Here is a 17033-nt window from a genome sequence, read left to right as displayed (position 1 = left end):
ATCTTTCGTCCATGCAAGCTTATACTGACCCTATTGGTTTACAAAAACCTAGCAACATATGAAGTGCGCAACATTAGCTGCAGTGCTAGAAACTCAGACAGCATGATACGTCTATTACTCTATATATATTGCTTGTTTTAGATATTGCACATTTGTCTTTGTTTCTTTTTTAACTTTCTTCGCAAACCCTGTCCTAGGAAACGGTCTACTTCGAAGCCATGTGTCGCCGCACACACCTCATCATAGGTGAAACTCCTGACACGAATGTGCCTCTCTAGACGTTCATCTGTGATGAAGTCATTACGAGGGGCCTCCACCATGACCACTTATTCTGCCATCTCTGTGCAAACAAAACAAAATGGACGAAGCAGGGAGAGAAAACAGAGTCGATGGCTGAGGGCCCTAGTGTAGGGTCGAGATGACGGACTAAAAAAGAGTGAAAAATTCTTTCTAAAATATAATCGCACCGGCTAACCAAAACAAATACGGAATTAAAACTATCGGTCTAGTCAAGACTACTACCCTCTATCTAAGTTCACAAGCACCTTATAAAGATCCTAATTAGGCAATAAAGGTGCCGGCCTAGCTGGAGCTCACCTAACCAATTATAGAAGTAAGGTCACACAAACCTATACAACTAGTACTCAAGCAACCGTACAGCTCCTACACAAACTAGTAAGCAAAAGCACAAAGCTCCTAAGCTCACTAGCAATGCTCAATAACAAGGCTACATAAGCCAAATTAGAGAGTTTAAAATTACTTAGCTACACAAACTAAGCAATGTGGCTAACAAGGCTACGTAAGCCAATTAGTCATGCAAGGGAGCTACTTGTGTGCTACACAAGCAAGAAGATAATTAGCAAGCTACGCAAGCTAACTAATTACAAGAGCAACTACATAAACACAATATACGAAAAGTAAATACAAGCTTGTGTAAAAGGAAATGCAAACCAATGGAAAGATGATGACACGATGATTTTTATCCCGAGGTTCACTTGGTTGCCATCAAGCTAGTCTCCATTGTGTCGACCGTTCACTTGATGGTTCACGAGCTAATTGGCACCACGCCAAGCCCACACATTGGGCGCCACAAGAACCTACCCGTAAGTGAGGGTGACTCAATGACACGCTCTACTAGAGTTGCTCTTCGCGGCTCCCACGGGACGAGCACAATACCCCTCACAATCACTTCTCCGTAGCACCGCACAATCATCCTTGCATGCTTCGATGGAGACCACCACCAAGCCGTCTAGGAGGTGGCAACCTCCAAGAGTAACAAGCATCACCGGCTTGCAACTCAATCACCTAGTGCTACTCTTGCAATCTCTTAATGCAATGCACTAGAATCACTCACTAGCTATCGATTTGCAATCTAGCAAGCACAAGCGAGTTAGAGGGCTCCCAAGCACTCTCAAGCATGGACACTAAGTCCCCCAAGGTGCTCAACCTCAGCCATGGCCGAGCCCCACCTCTATTTATACCCCAAAGGCCAAATAGAGCCGTTGCTCAAAACATAGCCACAGGGGTTCCGGACTCAGGCTCCGGACCCAAGGTCCGGACCATGAACAGTAGGCATTAGCATGGATCCTCACCATGTGCCCCTGACCATTTGAAGTCGACCGTTGGTTTCCAACGGCTACTTCGCACTCACTCAGCCACCTCCGGACCGAGCTCCAGACTGAGGGTCCGGACCAATGCTCGTTAGGGTCCGGAGCACTCCAGAGAGCTCCCAAGAATACCAAAGTGCTCTAAACTGAGTCCTGAGCTTTGGTCCAGACCATCACATGGTCCTGAGCCCTCCAAACTAGTGTAAAATGCTCAACCGGATCCAGAGGACATGGTCCAGACCCTAGCTCTGGACCAAGTCCTGAGCCAGAGTCCTAAGCTCCGAACCGAGCTCCGGACTCAGAGGACATGGTTCGGACCCTAGCTCTAGACAGAGTCCTGAGCTCTGGACTCAGCCTTAGGACCATCCTCAGGACCATGAACTGTAGGGTCCTGAGCTCGTTTTCATCTTTTTCAAGCCTAACTTCAACACCCTTGCTTCCATGTGCTAACACCATTGTGTCCCAATATATGTGCACATGTGTTAGCATTTTCCAAAGTATTTTCAAAGGATTTTCACTTGCTCTTACCACGCCACTCAATCTTAACACGTATGCAAAGTTAGATCGCTCAAGTAGCACTAGATGATCGATATGCAAATAAGTTTGCTCCCCTTGATAGTACAGCCATCTATCCTAAACCCGGTCATGCTCTTCTCTACACAACCTTTAACTGGTGAAAATGAAATTCCCTATAGGTTATATCTTTGCCTTGTGCATTCCATTCCATCTCCTCCAATGTCGATGCAACACATGCACCAACCTCAATCATCAAATGATAAGATCCACTTCACATCATCACGTGATCTTATTGGTTCATAGATCTTGACCTCACTTGCTCTTCACAGTTGCCTTCGTCCATTGGCACCAAGTCTTGCTCAAACTTCACCGCCACACGGTCCATCGCTTCAAACCCTCCAACTTGCCCTTCACGCTTGCAACCAGTCCATCAAGCCAAGTCTTGTCTTGATCTTCTTCACCTAGTCACATGACTCCATGTTATGTCTCATATGCAATGAGCTCCTTCATCACATGTGCGAGCCTTGCAACATTTTCAAGCCATTTCCACCTCTATGGCATGTGTTGCTCACACAATTGTACTTGTGGACTAATTATCTTTGTATCTCACATTAAACACTTATTAGTCCACCTAGGTTGTCACTCAATTACCAAAACCAAACTAGAGACCTTTCACCTGGTGAGAGAGAGCCCCCACCTCCCCCTCCACCGGCACCGGCGTCCACCCCCAAGCCTCCCGCCACCCCCTCCTCAGATGGCCTCTTCGCCTAGCGCCCTCCAAATCTGCCCCCTCGCCTGCTAATGACGAGGTGGAGCTCATGGAGGGACATCAAACTTCTCTAAAACTGCCTTTGTAACTCCACGGCGAAGAATAGAAGGATTTGTTTTTGCTAACAATTCTAGTTAGGTAAATGAATTTAATGCTTCTAATAACTGAACGAAAGACGATGGGATTAAAACACCATTACTTTTTATTTTTCCTATAGCATATCCACCTGCTTCTTCATTTCAAAACGCTAAGAGCCGTTTGGGAGGGCTCATAAGCAGCTTTGGCTGCTCTAACTCTTGCATTGTTGCACTGTTCACAAATGAATTAGGAACCAGTGAAGCCATTTTTCTTCACTGACTATGCTTCTTTGGCTATTTTAGTAGAGTTGGATCGTAAGTGTCTGAGTTGTATTGTTTAGTCGAAAAAATGAGCCCTTAAATATGGACGGCATATAAACAACTAAACCAGTCCAAATGAGCCCTTAAATATGGACGGCATATAAACAACTAAACCAGTCCACTCCCGTCGATCAACAAATGTTGCGAAAGCCATCCTCGCCAACAATGTGCGTAATTGTGGTCAGCCTCGCCCACAACGCTGCCACTATCGACCTCATCCACAAGAATGGACACCAGTAACTCTTCCTACCTCGTCCTCCTCCTTTCCGAGCATGCACGGGCCAACGTCACTTCCTATCCTCCCCTGAGCACGGATGGTGTCACCATACCTTCTGAACGAGGTTGGTTGTTTCCTTCTCTCACCCTAGGAATGCTAGGATGCATGGATAAGTGAGAAGTTCATTTTTGGGCATCCAATTATTGACTATTGACTGAGTTAGTTTTAGGCCATGCAAATGCAACTAAATCAAGAACCTTTGACCATAGAACCATCATATCAAACAAATGTGTCCTCTAGTTACGCGGTCATTTTTATTTTCTAAAACAATAACTAGTTTCTTTTCTAAAAAATATAACTAATTCATTTTAAAATTAAACAAAAATATGAACCAAATACCCATTTTTTTCTAAAGTGCAATGTATCTATCGGTGCCCTATTTGGAGTTATTTTTTCTAATCTGTGTGTTTTATTGTTTATAAGCGTGTTCATTGCACATTTAAATCATCATTTTTCACTATATTATAACGAGATTCACCAAGAGAATCCATAGCAAATTACAACTAAATTGAAGATTAGAAAGAGGAGACCAACCTATTATGCTCCATTCTCCAGCATTCCAACTAGTATTGCAATGCTAGGCATCCACAAATAATTTCTTTATAATTTGACTCCAACATACTCCATCGTCCCTAAATAACTGTCATTTTTTGTTTCGATGCCGTAAGTTTGACTAGATTTGTAGAAAATGCGTGCAACATTTGTATCTAATGACATTAATTTTATACCATAAATATTATTGTTATTATTATTATATATATATATATATTTAGTCAAAGTAGTTTCTCGGGAAGCGAAAACGACAGTTATTTAGGACGGAGGGAGTACTTGGTACTATATTTTGAGTATGGATTATCTTGGTTGGTTTCTGGTTTCATTATAGTACAACATGATGATTAAACATTATAACAAGCATGACTACAAGTAACAAAACAATAGGAACAAGTGCACATAAGACCAAAATAGATCCACATCTAGCACTAGTACACACATCATATTTTTAGAAAAAAAAATGGTACTATTTCTGCATTTTATGACTTAAAATGAATTAGTTATGAAGTTTCATAGAATAAAAAACACTTTTCCAGAAAATATAAAATCACCTCTAAAACCATCTTGGTGGACAAAATTGTCTGCTATTGATAGTTCGGCGGTCTACGATTCTTGGTTTTAGAGTTGCATGGTCAAAAACAAACTCAGGTAATAATTGGATGGCATTAAATAGACTTCTTCTATAGATAGATGAATAAATGGATGGATTCACGCATGGTTATCTTTGATGAATAAATGGATGATTATATGCTATTGTTTCATGGATGGGTGGAGATGGATATGTTAGAAGAATGAATGGATAATATAAGTGCATTGATGGATATGTAGTTTCCTTGAAATTCTTGGATAAGTATATCAAATGGATAATGGTAGGATCGATTTGGATGAGGATAAGAAATTATAAGTACGGAGCACTGATTGAATTCGATGTGGAATTTTGTTTTGTTGATTATACAAGAGAAGTAAATACATCCCTCTAGTAAGAGATCAACCAACAACAACAACAACAACAACAACAATGCAAATGGAGGCATACAAGTTTTATAACCAATCAATTGGGAGGCCCATATCCTAGCTTCATTGTGGGCACACTAGCTTAATTATGTCTATTTTTTGTTAGGGAGGGCAAATCTTTTTCTTTCTATAGGACATGGCAAACCTACATTACTTATGTAAGTTTTGCTTCTGCATGCAAAATTTGCTCCTTCATTTGAAAACCCTATTTTTAGTGAAGACAACTGACTTTGTCTGTGTTTAAATTGGATTATGGTCTTGTTGGTATTTCCTACACAATAATTAATGCCCCAGAAGCCTAAAAGTGGACTTCCAGAGGTTTGGAACCGGGGCATGAAGTTTTGGATCACTATTGCTTATGGAGCAATAAGTATCGCTTGGTCGTATTTGGCTTATAAGCCATGGCTTATCAGCCAACGAACAGTATTTTTCTCTCATACAAAACCAGCCAAACAGTACTTTCAGCCATGGCTTATAAGCCAAACAAGCCCACGTCCTGTTCGTTTGGGCTTGTTTGGCTTATAAACCATGGTTGAAAGTATTGTTGGCTGGTTTTGTGTGAGAGAAAAATATTGTTCGTTGGCTGATAAGCCATGACTTATAAGCCAAATATGACCAAGCGAACAGGCTGGTAAAAGTTTCCCTATGCTTGTACGAGGTGCACTAGGAAATGGTTGAAATAATTGGTCATGCACCCAATGGCGAAACCAGAGGCCAGCAGGGGCTGTGCCCCCAAACACAGTAATTTTTTAATACCTATGAATATTTCAATTGCACAGCCACAAAAATTACTATTTCACCCATTTTCATGATAATATTGTGTATTTTTTGTTATGAATACTAAATACATATATAAAAGCACTGGAAAAGGTATAGACATACACGATATATATATTTATCATATTTATGAGGTGTCATCGTATTGTTCAGCCTCCCTTAATCAAAAGTCCTCGTTCTGCCCCTGCATGCACCCCTCACATGTCTTCTTTGCCTCACCACCTCACATGTTGTCTTCCTTTGCCATGTCCCCTTCCTCATGCCTAACCCCACCGACATCTCCCCTTTTGCTACTAAAGATGTTTGTATCACTAGTTTACTACTTATCATCATCTCAAGTATGTTTTCAACACCACTCACCGCTAACCACTTACGTCGCCACATCCATTGCAAAAGGAAATGTCTGTGTTGGTGGGTATTATAAACTTGAAATATAATGAATCGTCTGTTTCTAACCCTAGGCCCTAGGGCCCTCGACTATTGATATTCATCACTTGGACCACACCACCCTCTCCATCATGATTATATATTTATTATCAGGCTTGATAGCGCTCGGACGGATGGGGCGTCCGAACGCCCGCGCATGCAGACAGTTTTTCACGTCGTTTCGCGCGTCCATGCGGGACCCGCACCGCTCCAAACGTCACCAGCATCGGGAAGATGGGGAGGGGCGGCGGATGTCCAGTCGGCGCCAGGAGGAGGAGACACCGAGGCGAGGTAGCAAAAAGTGAGGAGAGAGATGTATTCTTGGAACCCAGAGTCCGTCCGCCCGGACGCTTTCGTTGGTGGGGCCGTGATGCCAGCCTAAATAACCCCTCCTATCCGCTCATCATCGTAGTTTCTAAAAAATCACAGCGGAGCTTGGCCGCGCACCGCTCCACCCGCGTAGCTTGCGACGGGCGGCCGGGCTAGCCTCCGCCCGCACTCGTCTCGCCCAGGGTGGAGGCTACCTAGCTCAACACAGCTGCGGTGGAGCTCACCCACATGCAGCTCACCGCAGCCTGGGCGGAGCCCGCCTGCACACATCTCGTGCTCCGCCTGCCCAGCTCGACGTGGCTGGGGCGGAACTCGCCCGCGCGCAGCTCGCGACAGGTAGCCTGCCGCGGCCTTCTCCTGCGCCATCGGCGAGCTCTACACCGGTGAATTCCATACCCGATGAGCCTCTATTCTCCCAAGCAGGAAGGAGATGTTGCGCTGAAACCACATGTTGCAAGCATATGTCTCAAGTGTTTCAGATGTTTCAGAGGTATGTTGCAAGTGTTTATGTGGATGTTGCAAAAGTAGATCAGAATGTTGTATATGTTGCAATGGTTGTACACGTATGTTGCAAGCTTCTATTCCCAATGTTTCATTTATTTTTCCAGACGTATGTTGCAATGCAAGTGTGTTTATTTGGATGTTGCATATGTTTTAGACATATGTTGCAAGTGTTTTATCTGGATGTTGCGTATGTTTTACAATGGTTTTAATTGTTTTTCAGGTGTTTTTTCAAGTGTTTCATCTGTATCTGGATGTTTTAAAATAGATTAGGTGTTGCATCTCCCTCCTCGCTTTCTCCTGCCTCGCCTCGGTGTCTCCTCCTCCTCCCGGCGCCGGCTGGTCATCCACCGCCCCCTCCCCTTCTTCTCGATGCGGGTGATGTTTGGTGCGGCGAGGGCCCCACGTAAAGTGTTTCAAATTCATGTTTCAAGTGTTTCACTTGCCTTCAAACGTATGTTGTAAATGTTGCATCTCAATGTTTCAAAAGTGGATCAGATGTTACATCTCTCTCCTCACTTTCTACTACCTCGCCTCTGTGTCTCCTCCTTCTCTCGACGCCGGCTGGACATCCACCGCCCCCTCCCCTTCTTCCCGATGCTGGTAACGTTTGGGGCAACGCGGGTCCCGCATGGACACGCGAAACGACGTGAAAAATGGTCTGTAGGCGCGGGCGTTCGGACGCCCCATCCGTCCGAGCGCTATCAAGCCCGATAATAAATATATAATCATGATGGAGAGGGTGGTGTGGTCCAAGTGATGAATATCAATAGTCGAGGGCGCTAAGGCCAGGGTTAGAAACGGACGATTCATTATACACAGGAATTTAGTTGGTGGGGAAATAATTTGGAAAAAATGATGCACGATAATGCGACCTGAGATGGATAAATGATTCATTATAGATTCATATTGCCAAGTACTAGTAGCATATGATTCTAAAAAAAACGTACTCGTAGCATAGGTCTATAAACAAACCCCAGTTGTAGCTTTTGAAGAGTGTCCGTTCTAAAAAAAAATAGATCGATGAACCAAAAAAGTTTCCTTTTCCAAAATCCAAAAGAAAATGCTGACGATGCTGGCTGCATAATTATGTGGGCCTCGTCCCTGGCGACTGAGGGGGCCGGTATGGGCCTATGTGGGCTGTGCAATTGCAACTAGCCTAGTCTCTCCTTTTTTTTTTGAGGGGATAGCCTAGTCTCTTTTTCCTCAGCTGCCCCGTGATTCCTATTCGAGGCAGCCCACCGCTTGACCCTCACGAGCTCACCCATCGGGCCAGCCCAATAGGCCATCACATTCTTCTCCAACGGTCCAACCGAGCAGGCCGCGTTCGTTCCGGCCCCCGCCACCGAAAAGCCGAGCCCCTTGCCCACAACCCTAAACCCCTTTCACTCGCCGCCTCTCGCAGGCGACGAGGAGGGAGCGGGGAGCCGCGGCGTCGGAGCCGAGCACCCACCTCCAATCCATTCCCGGCTCCCTTCACGCGGTGGACGAGGTGGGGAGCGTCCACCTCGAAACGCCCTCCCCGGTGGCGGAGCATCTGGGAGGGGAGGGAGCCTTGGCTTGGTCCGGCGTCCCCCGCTCTCATCCGCGCCGGTGAGCGCCGAGCGCCCCCCAGGTTGGTGTTCTCCTCTCCTAGAGAATTGGTTCTTTCTTCGTAGATTCGCGTGGGACCATTGGGGAATTTATCGTGCATTTATAATATAAGAGGCTTTATTTGGTGTGATGTTATTTTCTTTGAATTTTGGGATCAATAGAAAGTTGAACTTGATTACCATTTCCCAATCATCCTAACACCCACTAAGCTTCTGTTTCGTGCAAGGTTACAGTTATGGTGGGGCTGGCTCAAATGAAATGTTTTTTTAGATAAAGGGCTCAGATGAAATGCTAGGTGATTGTGATAATTATATTAATGTCAGCTTGCAATAGTAATGACTAATGAGTAGTGGAAATGGACATATAATTATTTTAACAGATGGAGATAATCCATTTACTGCTAACGAGACTGGACATGCCAGTCAGAAATCTCAAATGTTGATTCCAATGAAACATCTGTTTCTTTGGCTATTTGTGCTATTCTTCTTTTTGTCATTGCCGCATCAATCTGCTAGTACACCCTCTGCAAGTGGCAAAGGAACCACCTAGTTATATGCCATTTCTGTTGACATCCTTTGGACCATTGTATGTATAAGTTGGTAAATTTCCGTTTATGGTACAAGGGATAATATTAAACCAAAATGTCCAAAGAGTCGCAGAAACAAAATAGCACATAACAAATCAGTGGCAGAAAGAGCAAATTTCCAGTGACTAAAGGAGCAATGTCCAAATAGTTTCCTAAGTGGCAAATTCAATTTTGCCACCCCAAATGTTAGCAAGTGGTGATCAATAGTTTCTTCTGTTTTTTGAAAGAGCACCATGTCGCATGATATTTTTATTGATTCGAGAAAAACAATGTTTGGTTACTTGGTTAGAATCTCTGTCATTGACCATTAGCGAATGACACTGCTATCACTCAAATATGGCCTTATGCATGACAAGTTTTAGTTCTTCAGATTTTGTGATGTGTATTGGTTGGCTACTAGCCGTTAAATCCAGTTAATTGGAGGTATAAACATCTGTGTATTAAATACTGGCAGCCTTGCATGATATACAAAATGAAGTATTGAACATAGGCTCAAAGATGAAACGGTCAATAATTGTTGTATACTTGTATTGCCATGGATGGTAAGACATAAAATGCAATTAGCCCCTTCCCTTTGTTCCCTCTCTCTCTCTCATCTAATCCTTTTCTTCTTCCTCCAACCGCCCGCCGCCCCTGGATGGGAGAGAGGGAACCAAGGGAAGGGGCTAATTGCATTCTGCATGCCACGCTAGCTGCTGACTGTACATGCCACGTTGGATCTAAGGGCCAAAGAAGGGGTCCGGCGAACCATTTAAAAAGTTTAGGGACCCAAATGCAATTTGGTAGTTGATAGACCTAGAGGACACTCCCTCAGAAGTTAATGGACCTCTAGTGCATTTGACTCTAAAATGTATACTTGTATGGGAGTATTGCTGTGTGCACGAGTGCGCAGAAGTGCATTGATAATTATTCAAACTAGCTGGAAGTTCTCACGGTACTTATTTTGAATAATTAAGAATAACTGATTAAGTACCTATAGGGACACTAAATTTTACTGATCCCTTGGAAAGTCATAAGGTTGTCATGGTGGTTATGTGACACTGGAATGATCTCCTGGCTCCTAAATTAGGAACATATGTCATTTTTTTTAAAATTCCACTATGTATTATGATTTAGTTTTTTTTTATAACCATGTATTATGATTTAGTTGTCTATGTGCTATGGACATTCCTTACATTTTATTCTTTAGCCTTCAGCATTGTATTTGAGTATGTTTTCATGGTGCGTGTAAAACCCTGGCCCCTATATGCAGTGAATTTAATTTAATCTAGGGGGCAGAAGCCAGAAGGTCTAGAAATTGACATGGAGTGGAATGCAGAGTTGCTCTTTGATAAACTCTATATGAGTTGTGATTACTGCTTGGATGATATGGATTCATATCACACTTTAGAAGTTCGTTTGGGCATACAATTATGCTATTAAAATGAGTAATTTCCTGAATTACTATTGCAATATCCTGCACCATACAGTGTATGTTAGGAAGGCAATGCTTTATGTTTGTTATTAGTTTGGGTCACTGGCAGAGCCACCGCCCGGCGACCCCGGGCGGCCACCCAGGCTCGTTGGCAAAGCGCAAAGGAAAATTTTTCTTTGTATTGTAGAGAAATATTTATATCTTTTTAGATAAACATTTGTGCATAATGAGAATCGCCCAGGCTCCTAAAAGTTTCTGTCTCCGCCACTGGTTTGGGTGGATTGTGTAGGTCATTCGTCCATTTCCAGAAGATCTGCATTTGCTCTTTTCTTCTGCATTTGAGTTTCCTCATTCATTTGAATTTCTAAACATTAAATTAGTGATCATGCAGTTTAGTGTTGTTGTCATGCAGTTCTTTTAATATGCCAGCAATTCTCATTATTTCCTCAAATTGGTTAAAGTTAAACAAGTAACTCATTTAAATCAATTGTGGTAGCCCTGTTAGATTTCCGGTGTGGGACTATGTGCCTACTATTTTTTTTTCTTTGGGCATGTTGAACAGCTTTGTAGCTTCCTTCTAAATGAATGCACTACCTACAGGCTTGACCAAGGAAAAGCTGTGCTCTTTTTCTCTTGGCTTGGCAGTGCTTCACCATTTGGCAGGTCTTGAATTAGTGCTCCTCTGTCAGACAAGAGATCAAGCTCTCTAACCAAACACAATGATGACAAAAGCCTGTAAGAAGAGGAGGAGAGTTTGGGTAAGCAGTGAATTGGGAGACTTGAGTACAATCTTTGAGGTTGAGGAAAGCAGACTCTCTGAAAAGGATGGTCTGACATCAATTCTTACATGTGAGCACCAATCGTCTTATGAACTGAAGGCTGAAAGTATGAATACTAGGAAGATAAGGTGGTGCACAAAAATCTTAAGAGAGCTCATGGATCATAATGGTGGTTGGATTTTCAATCATCCTGTTGATCCAGTGCTATACGGGATTCCTGATTACCTTGATGTTATTCACAACCCAATGGATTTAGGTACTGTTAAGAAGAAACTCACTAACAGGCAATATGTAAGCACTGATGAGTTTGCGGCAGATGTGAGGCTAACATTTTCAAATGCCATGAAGTATAATCCTCCAGGCAATGATGTCCATGCTATCGCTAAACAACTGAATGGAATATTTGATTCAAAATGGGAATCAGTGAAAAAGAAATTTAGAGGCCCAAGCCCGTTTCAAGAGCAGAAGACAATATTCACAAAAGCCTGTAAGAAGAGGAGAGGAGTTTGTGTAAGTAGTGAATTGGGAAACTCGAGTACAGACTTTGAGGTTGAGGAAAGCAGACTCTCTAAAAAGGATGGTGTGACACCAATTCCTACATGTGAGCACCAATCGTCTTATGAACTCAAGGCTGAAAGTTTGAATACTAGGAAGATAAGGCTGTGTGGAAGTATCGTAAGGAAGCTCATCGATTACAAAGGTGGCTGGCTTTTCAAAGATCCTGTTGATCCAGTGCTATATGGGATTCCTGACTACTTTGATGTTATCCGCAACCCAATGGATTTGGGTACTGTTAAGAATAAACTCACAAAAAAGAAATATGTAAGCATTGAGGAGTTTGCAGCAGATGTGAGGCTAACATTTTCAAATGCTATGAAGTATAATCCTCCAGGCAATGATGTCCATACTGTTGCTAAAGAACTGAATCGAGTATTTGATTTATTATGGGAATCAATGAAAAGGAAATTTAGAGGCCCAAGCCTGGTTCAAGAGCAGAAGACAATATTCACAGAAGTTCAAGCTCTAATGGATTCAAAGTCTACAATTGGGTGCTCAAATTCAAAACCTTCGGTTATTAGAAGGCCAGTTGCTTGCTCAAATTTGATTGCAAAGAAGCCACTGACAGATGCGTTATCCTTTAAAGTGAGATCACATATGCTCTTATTCACTTATGATTATGGTTTGCTTTAATTGGTGGTTATATGATTTTAAGTACTGCTATATGTTGCTTGTACAGGTAAAAATCATATCTTTTGTGGGCAGCGATGAGCAGATTTCTTCCAAAGGTGTCAATGGCATATCTTCTTTGCATTACACGCAACAAGCTTTTATTCCTGGGGCCAATTAAGACTTGTTACTGTGATTATTAATGCTTTGTCATTTTCCTTTTGGTATTCAGGTATACCTAGCAAATAGGGGTTCTTAAATCACTTTGTCCCTGCTGGCGACAGGGAGGCATATTTAAATCATTATCTTCCTTTCACTAAGGCTTTGGGCATGACCCATTAGTTCCTGGTACCCTTCTCGTTATTTTTGACTCGTTAGTGTCTGTTCACTAAGGCTTTGGGCATATGAACCACCTAAAGCTATACCTTCTACCTTTAGGAGAATGCTAAAATATAAGGATACGAGCAACTGATCATGTAAGCATCTACCACTTGCAAAAAAGTGAGATTGAACCAAAATTTATGTGGGGAGAAACAGAAAAAGAAATCAACATATGAATAGTTGAGTGTTGTGTATCAGACATGAATAGCTGCCTCTACAAATATGGAAGGCCAAGCTGCCTTGACTTTACAAAATTCTATTCTGACTAAAGACAATCTCATAAAAAGAAAGAGGAGGGGGGATACTTGTTGTGTGTGTGTGTGTGTGTGTGAGAGAGAGAGAGAGAGAGAGAGAGAGAGAGAGAGAGAGTATCTCATCTCTTTTTTGAATGCCCTGCCAGTAAATATGTGTGGAGTATTCTTGCCTTCATATTTGGAGTGGCTGTTAGACCCTCTTCTTTCGTCCAATTTTGGTTGTGGATTAAGTGGAGCCTACCAAATGTCAAACAAGTGTACGGTGTTGGTTTGGCTATAGCTTTTTGGATTATCTGGAAGACAAGAAACTCCATCAGTTTTGAAGGAAAGTGACCCCACGGAGATCATATGTTTGTTTTGCTCCTTGTTAATGTGTTGGGCAGGATTCCAGAAGGATGAGGTTTCTTCTAAGGTGGAGCATGGCACCGAGGTCCTAAAGTCGGTGGCCCTGCATTTTCATCAGCAAGGTCAGAAAGAAGATGGAGACAACAGCCTTGCGATCAAGTCAAGCAGCCTGCAGTGAGTGTGTAAGGCGTGCAGTTTGGAAACGGCCTGTGTGCTGTAACAGCCGCACAGGGCTAAGTCGTAGTCATCTTAGCCATGACGGCAAGAAATATTAGACTTGGTCATTGGTGTTCTATACCTCGGCTGTGCTGGGGTTTGGTGGTTTTAGTTGCTTTTTGTCTAAACCCTGGGACTGGGAGTTGAGTACAACTGGCAGCTTGGTTAGCTCTGGTTAAGAACATACTATGGATTGTTTAACTTTTGTAATTTTGTTGCTCTTGGGTAATGGAATTCAGTTCGTCCATGGTAAAAAAGAAATATATGAATAGCTGTAGCAGCAAGTGTTTGCATGCTGATCATATGTTTGAAGGAAAGAGAGTTAAATCTCCCACGGAGATCATATGTTTGATTTGCTCCTTCTTAATATATTGGGCAGGAATCCAGAAGGATGAGGTTTCTTCCCAGGTGGAGCACATGCAGAGGTCCTGAAGTCGGTGGCCCTGCATTTTCATTAGCAAGGTCAGAAGGAAGGAGACAACAGCCTCGCGATCAAGTCAAGCATCCTGCAGTGAGTGCGTCTGAAAGGTGTGTAGTTTGGAAATAGCCTGTGAGCTGTAATAGCCGGTCTGGGCATGTAATAAGTCGTAGTCATCTTAGCCATGGTGGTGAGAAATATTAGACTTGGTCATGGGTGTTGTATCCCTTGGCTGTGCTGGGGTTTGGTGGTTTTGGGTGCTTTTGTCTAAACCCTGGGAGGTCAGTACAGCAGGTTGCTTGGTTAGCTCTGGTTAAGCACATACTATGGATTGTTAAACTTTTGTTATTTTGTTGCTCTTCGGTTTGTCCATGGTAAGAGAGAGAGAGACATGAATAGCTGCAGCAGCAAGTATTTGCGTCCTGATCAGTTTCTTTTATTTGTACTTGTTTTTTTTAACTTCAAAAGTTTCATTGTAGTAGATGCTTGCATGATTTATCGATCAGTGTTTTTAGATGAATTTTCTATGGATATTGAAGTGCTACGGAATGTTTAGTAGCACAGTACCACCTGAACTGCATACCCTAAGTGTTTGCCACCTGTTCAGAGCGTGCCACAGCTTTGCCGCGCCTAGCCTTTGCCTTTGCCTGCGTTTGCGTTTGCTTGACGATTAACTTACATTGTGGCGCGCCGCGTCTGCGTAGACAGCCGCCATGTAGTGTTATTTCCTTCTCGTTTCTCGCTAGACGCCAGCTTTTGGCGATCCTTATATATGACCGCCGCATGTTTTTCTGAGTGATATAATTGGCATGTTTATCTCAGTTGCAAAAACCTTCCTGTCGCCTAGAACAGAACTTCGTGAAAAATAGCAGACTGTCGGGTATCGACTAGAGACAATATACATGCATCATGATGCATTTATTTACAGAAACACTGTTAATAACCACACACATAGAGATAATTAATGACAATGAGTCAATAAAGGAATAAACACACACAGATAACGATAATAGAGGACGCGTTTGGCTGGAGGTCAATGGAATCATGGAAGGCAAGCCAAAGTTTGGTTGTTGACTGTGAAGACATTTGGCAGGCGTCCACTAGCTTAATCCAAATGCACCTAAATAGTCCACACCCCACACGCACAACTGATAAAATCATGCTGCAACACGCGACTACGCGAGGCAGACTATTAGACACCCATACTAGAGCATAGCCATTAGAAGCAGTTGCTTGCAGGAGACTCAAATTGTACTGCTGCTGCACTTGTTACCTTTGGACTGTGCCCCCTCTACACTTGTGTTCTTTACTTTGTACAATATTATCTTAGGCATTTCTGAAATTTAACAACAAACAAAATTACACAACACAATAGCATCATGTGGAACTTTCATGCAATTCTATACTATAGATCAAAAGGATATGTCAATTTAACCACTTGAATCTTCGATGTTTATGTCATTTCTTCACAATATATCCTCATATGGGTTACAATCATCTTTGCCTCAATTCTTTGAGAAAATCAACATTTAGCATGCGACTTGAACCATTTCAGCACATGTAAGTTCTATTAAAGGCTTCAAGTCACTTCCACCTATGATACAACAAAAATGTGATCCTCCACACAATATGACTTCTCATAGCTTGATTAGTACGTCGAATCAATTCAAGTGCTCTCTTATTTATCTTAGCCATGATACCTCGGACGCCAAACCGTCGCTTGCCCTTCACCTTTACTTAGACTCTCGGAATACCTTTTCTTGTTATCTTCACCATATCAAATCATATCATATCTTGAACCAACATTACGCATTCATTTGAAGTCCTATATCAACATCATCGATATCCAAGTCATATTCCAAATACTATTCACCACAATCACAGGATTTGGCTCATCTTCATTTGACTCTATGGTATTTCATCATATACGACCTTGCCATCATAACGAGACCATTCCATTTATATATGACCATGTCTTCTTTTTTACTTATGCATCTTGGCTTCTATTTCTTTCGCAATACCATTACTGTCGATAATTTTCTTCTTCATTCTTCCAACTTGATCAATATTAGTGCATAGTAATTTTTCAAGCCTTTGTCCATGCAAGCAAACCAATATTGGACCATCTTATATCCATCAATTCAAACGATCTTCACAACTTGATGCCAATTGGAATATATTCTTATACATCATAATGCTATCTACGGAATGCTTATAAAGACAAGTGATAGCATTAAATTGCACAAGATAGAATTTTACAACTAGTGACCCTTTTTGGATTTGGGAGGCATGTTGGTCGCTAATTGCAAAACCTCTTAACATAAACTAAATTCTCTCTTATGATAGTACATACATACATATGTATGTGGAAGGAAAGAACATCTACACTTTTGGTCAATTAAGGGTAAACAAGGGAATTCAAGCTATATTATGGAGAGTAGGCACAATAGAGATAATAAGTTGCAATCCAAATGAAATCGAGAGATGCTTTTACCAATTCTGATTGAGTTAGGTAGCATACCCAAGAGTAACTTATTCTCACCAAGAGACCACACAAAATTCACTAGAAGAAAAGGAACACTAGCATGTATGTAACAAAAAATAATAAGCAAACACTATATGTAGATTAGGTAGATATTTGTATTTATTGAGAATATTGGTCAAATATATCGTACACTGGACATATAGTATATAGGTCTGAATCCGCTATCTA

General features: G+C 42.2%; 1 protein-coding gene across 3 annotated transcripts; it reads left to right on the top strand.

Annotated features, from left to right (window-relative positions):
- The first annotated feature begins 8527 nt into the window (after window positions 1-8527).
- On the top strand, window positions 8528-14755 carry LOC136486431 (SWR1 complex bromodomain subunit bdf1-like). Of its 3 annotated transcripts, none has more exons than XM_066483318.1 (4): window positions 8528-8782; window positions 11406-12682; window positions 12777-12825; window positions 13725-14269. In XM_066483318.1, the coding sequence occupies exons 2-4, from the start codon at window positions 11480-11482 to the stop codon at window positions 13862-13864; spliced, it is 1392 nt and encodes a 463-aa protein (XP_066339415.1). In that variant the 5' UTR covers window positions 8528-8782; window positions 11406-11479; the 3' UTR covers window positions 13865-14269. The 3 variants fall into 3 exon arrangements, with proteins under 3 accessions (XP_066339415.1, XP_066339414.1, XP_066339416.1); XM_066483317.1 differs by having other exon boundaries at window positions 8529-8782; window positions 11361-12682; XM_066483319.1 differs by lacking the exon at window positions 13725-14269 and adding an exon at window positions 14282-14755 and having other exon boundaries at window positions 8530-8782; window positions 11361-12682.
- Window positions 14756-17033: the final 2278 nt, after the last annotated feature.

Source organism: Miscanthus floridulus, chromosome 10 (assembly GCF_019320115.1).
Source record: "Miscanthus floridulus cultivar M001 chromosome 10, ASM1932011v1, whole genome shotgun sequence".
In the NCBI taxonomy this organism is placed as follows: domain Eukaryota; kingdom Viridiplantae; phylum Streptophyta; class Magnoliopsida; order Poales; family Poaceae; genus Miscanthus; species Miscanthus floridulus.
The sequence above is the reverse complement of the archived record's forward strand: the minus strand, read 5'-3'. Positions and strand labels throughout refer to the sequence as shown.

Bases quoted from the DNA above. Each gene is read 5' to 3' on its own strand.
- LOC136486431 (XM_066483318.1), top strand. From the start codon at position 11,480: ATGATGACAAAAGCCTGTAAGAAGAGGAGGAGAGTTTGGGTAAGCAGT. The intron at 12,683-12,776 runs GTGAGATCACAT...TTGCTTGTACAG, and splicing joins CAGATGCGTTATCCTTTAAA to GTAAAAATCATATCTTTTGT. The intron at 12,826-13,724 runs GTGTCAATGGCA...TGTGTTGGGCAG, and splicing joins TGAGCAGATTTCTTCCAAAG to GATTCCAGAAGGATGAGGTT.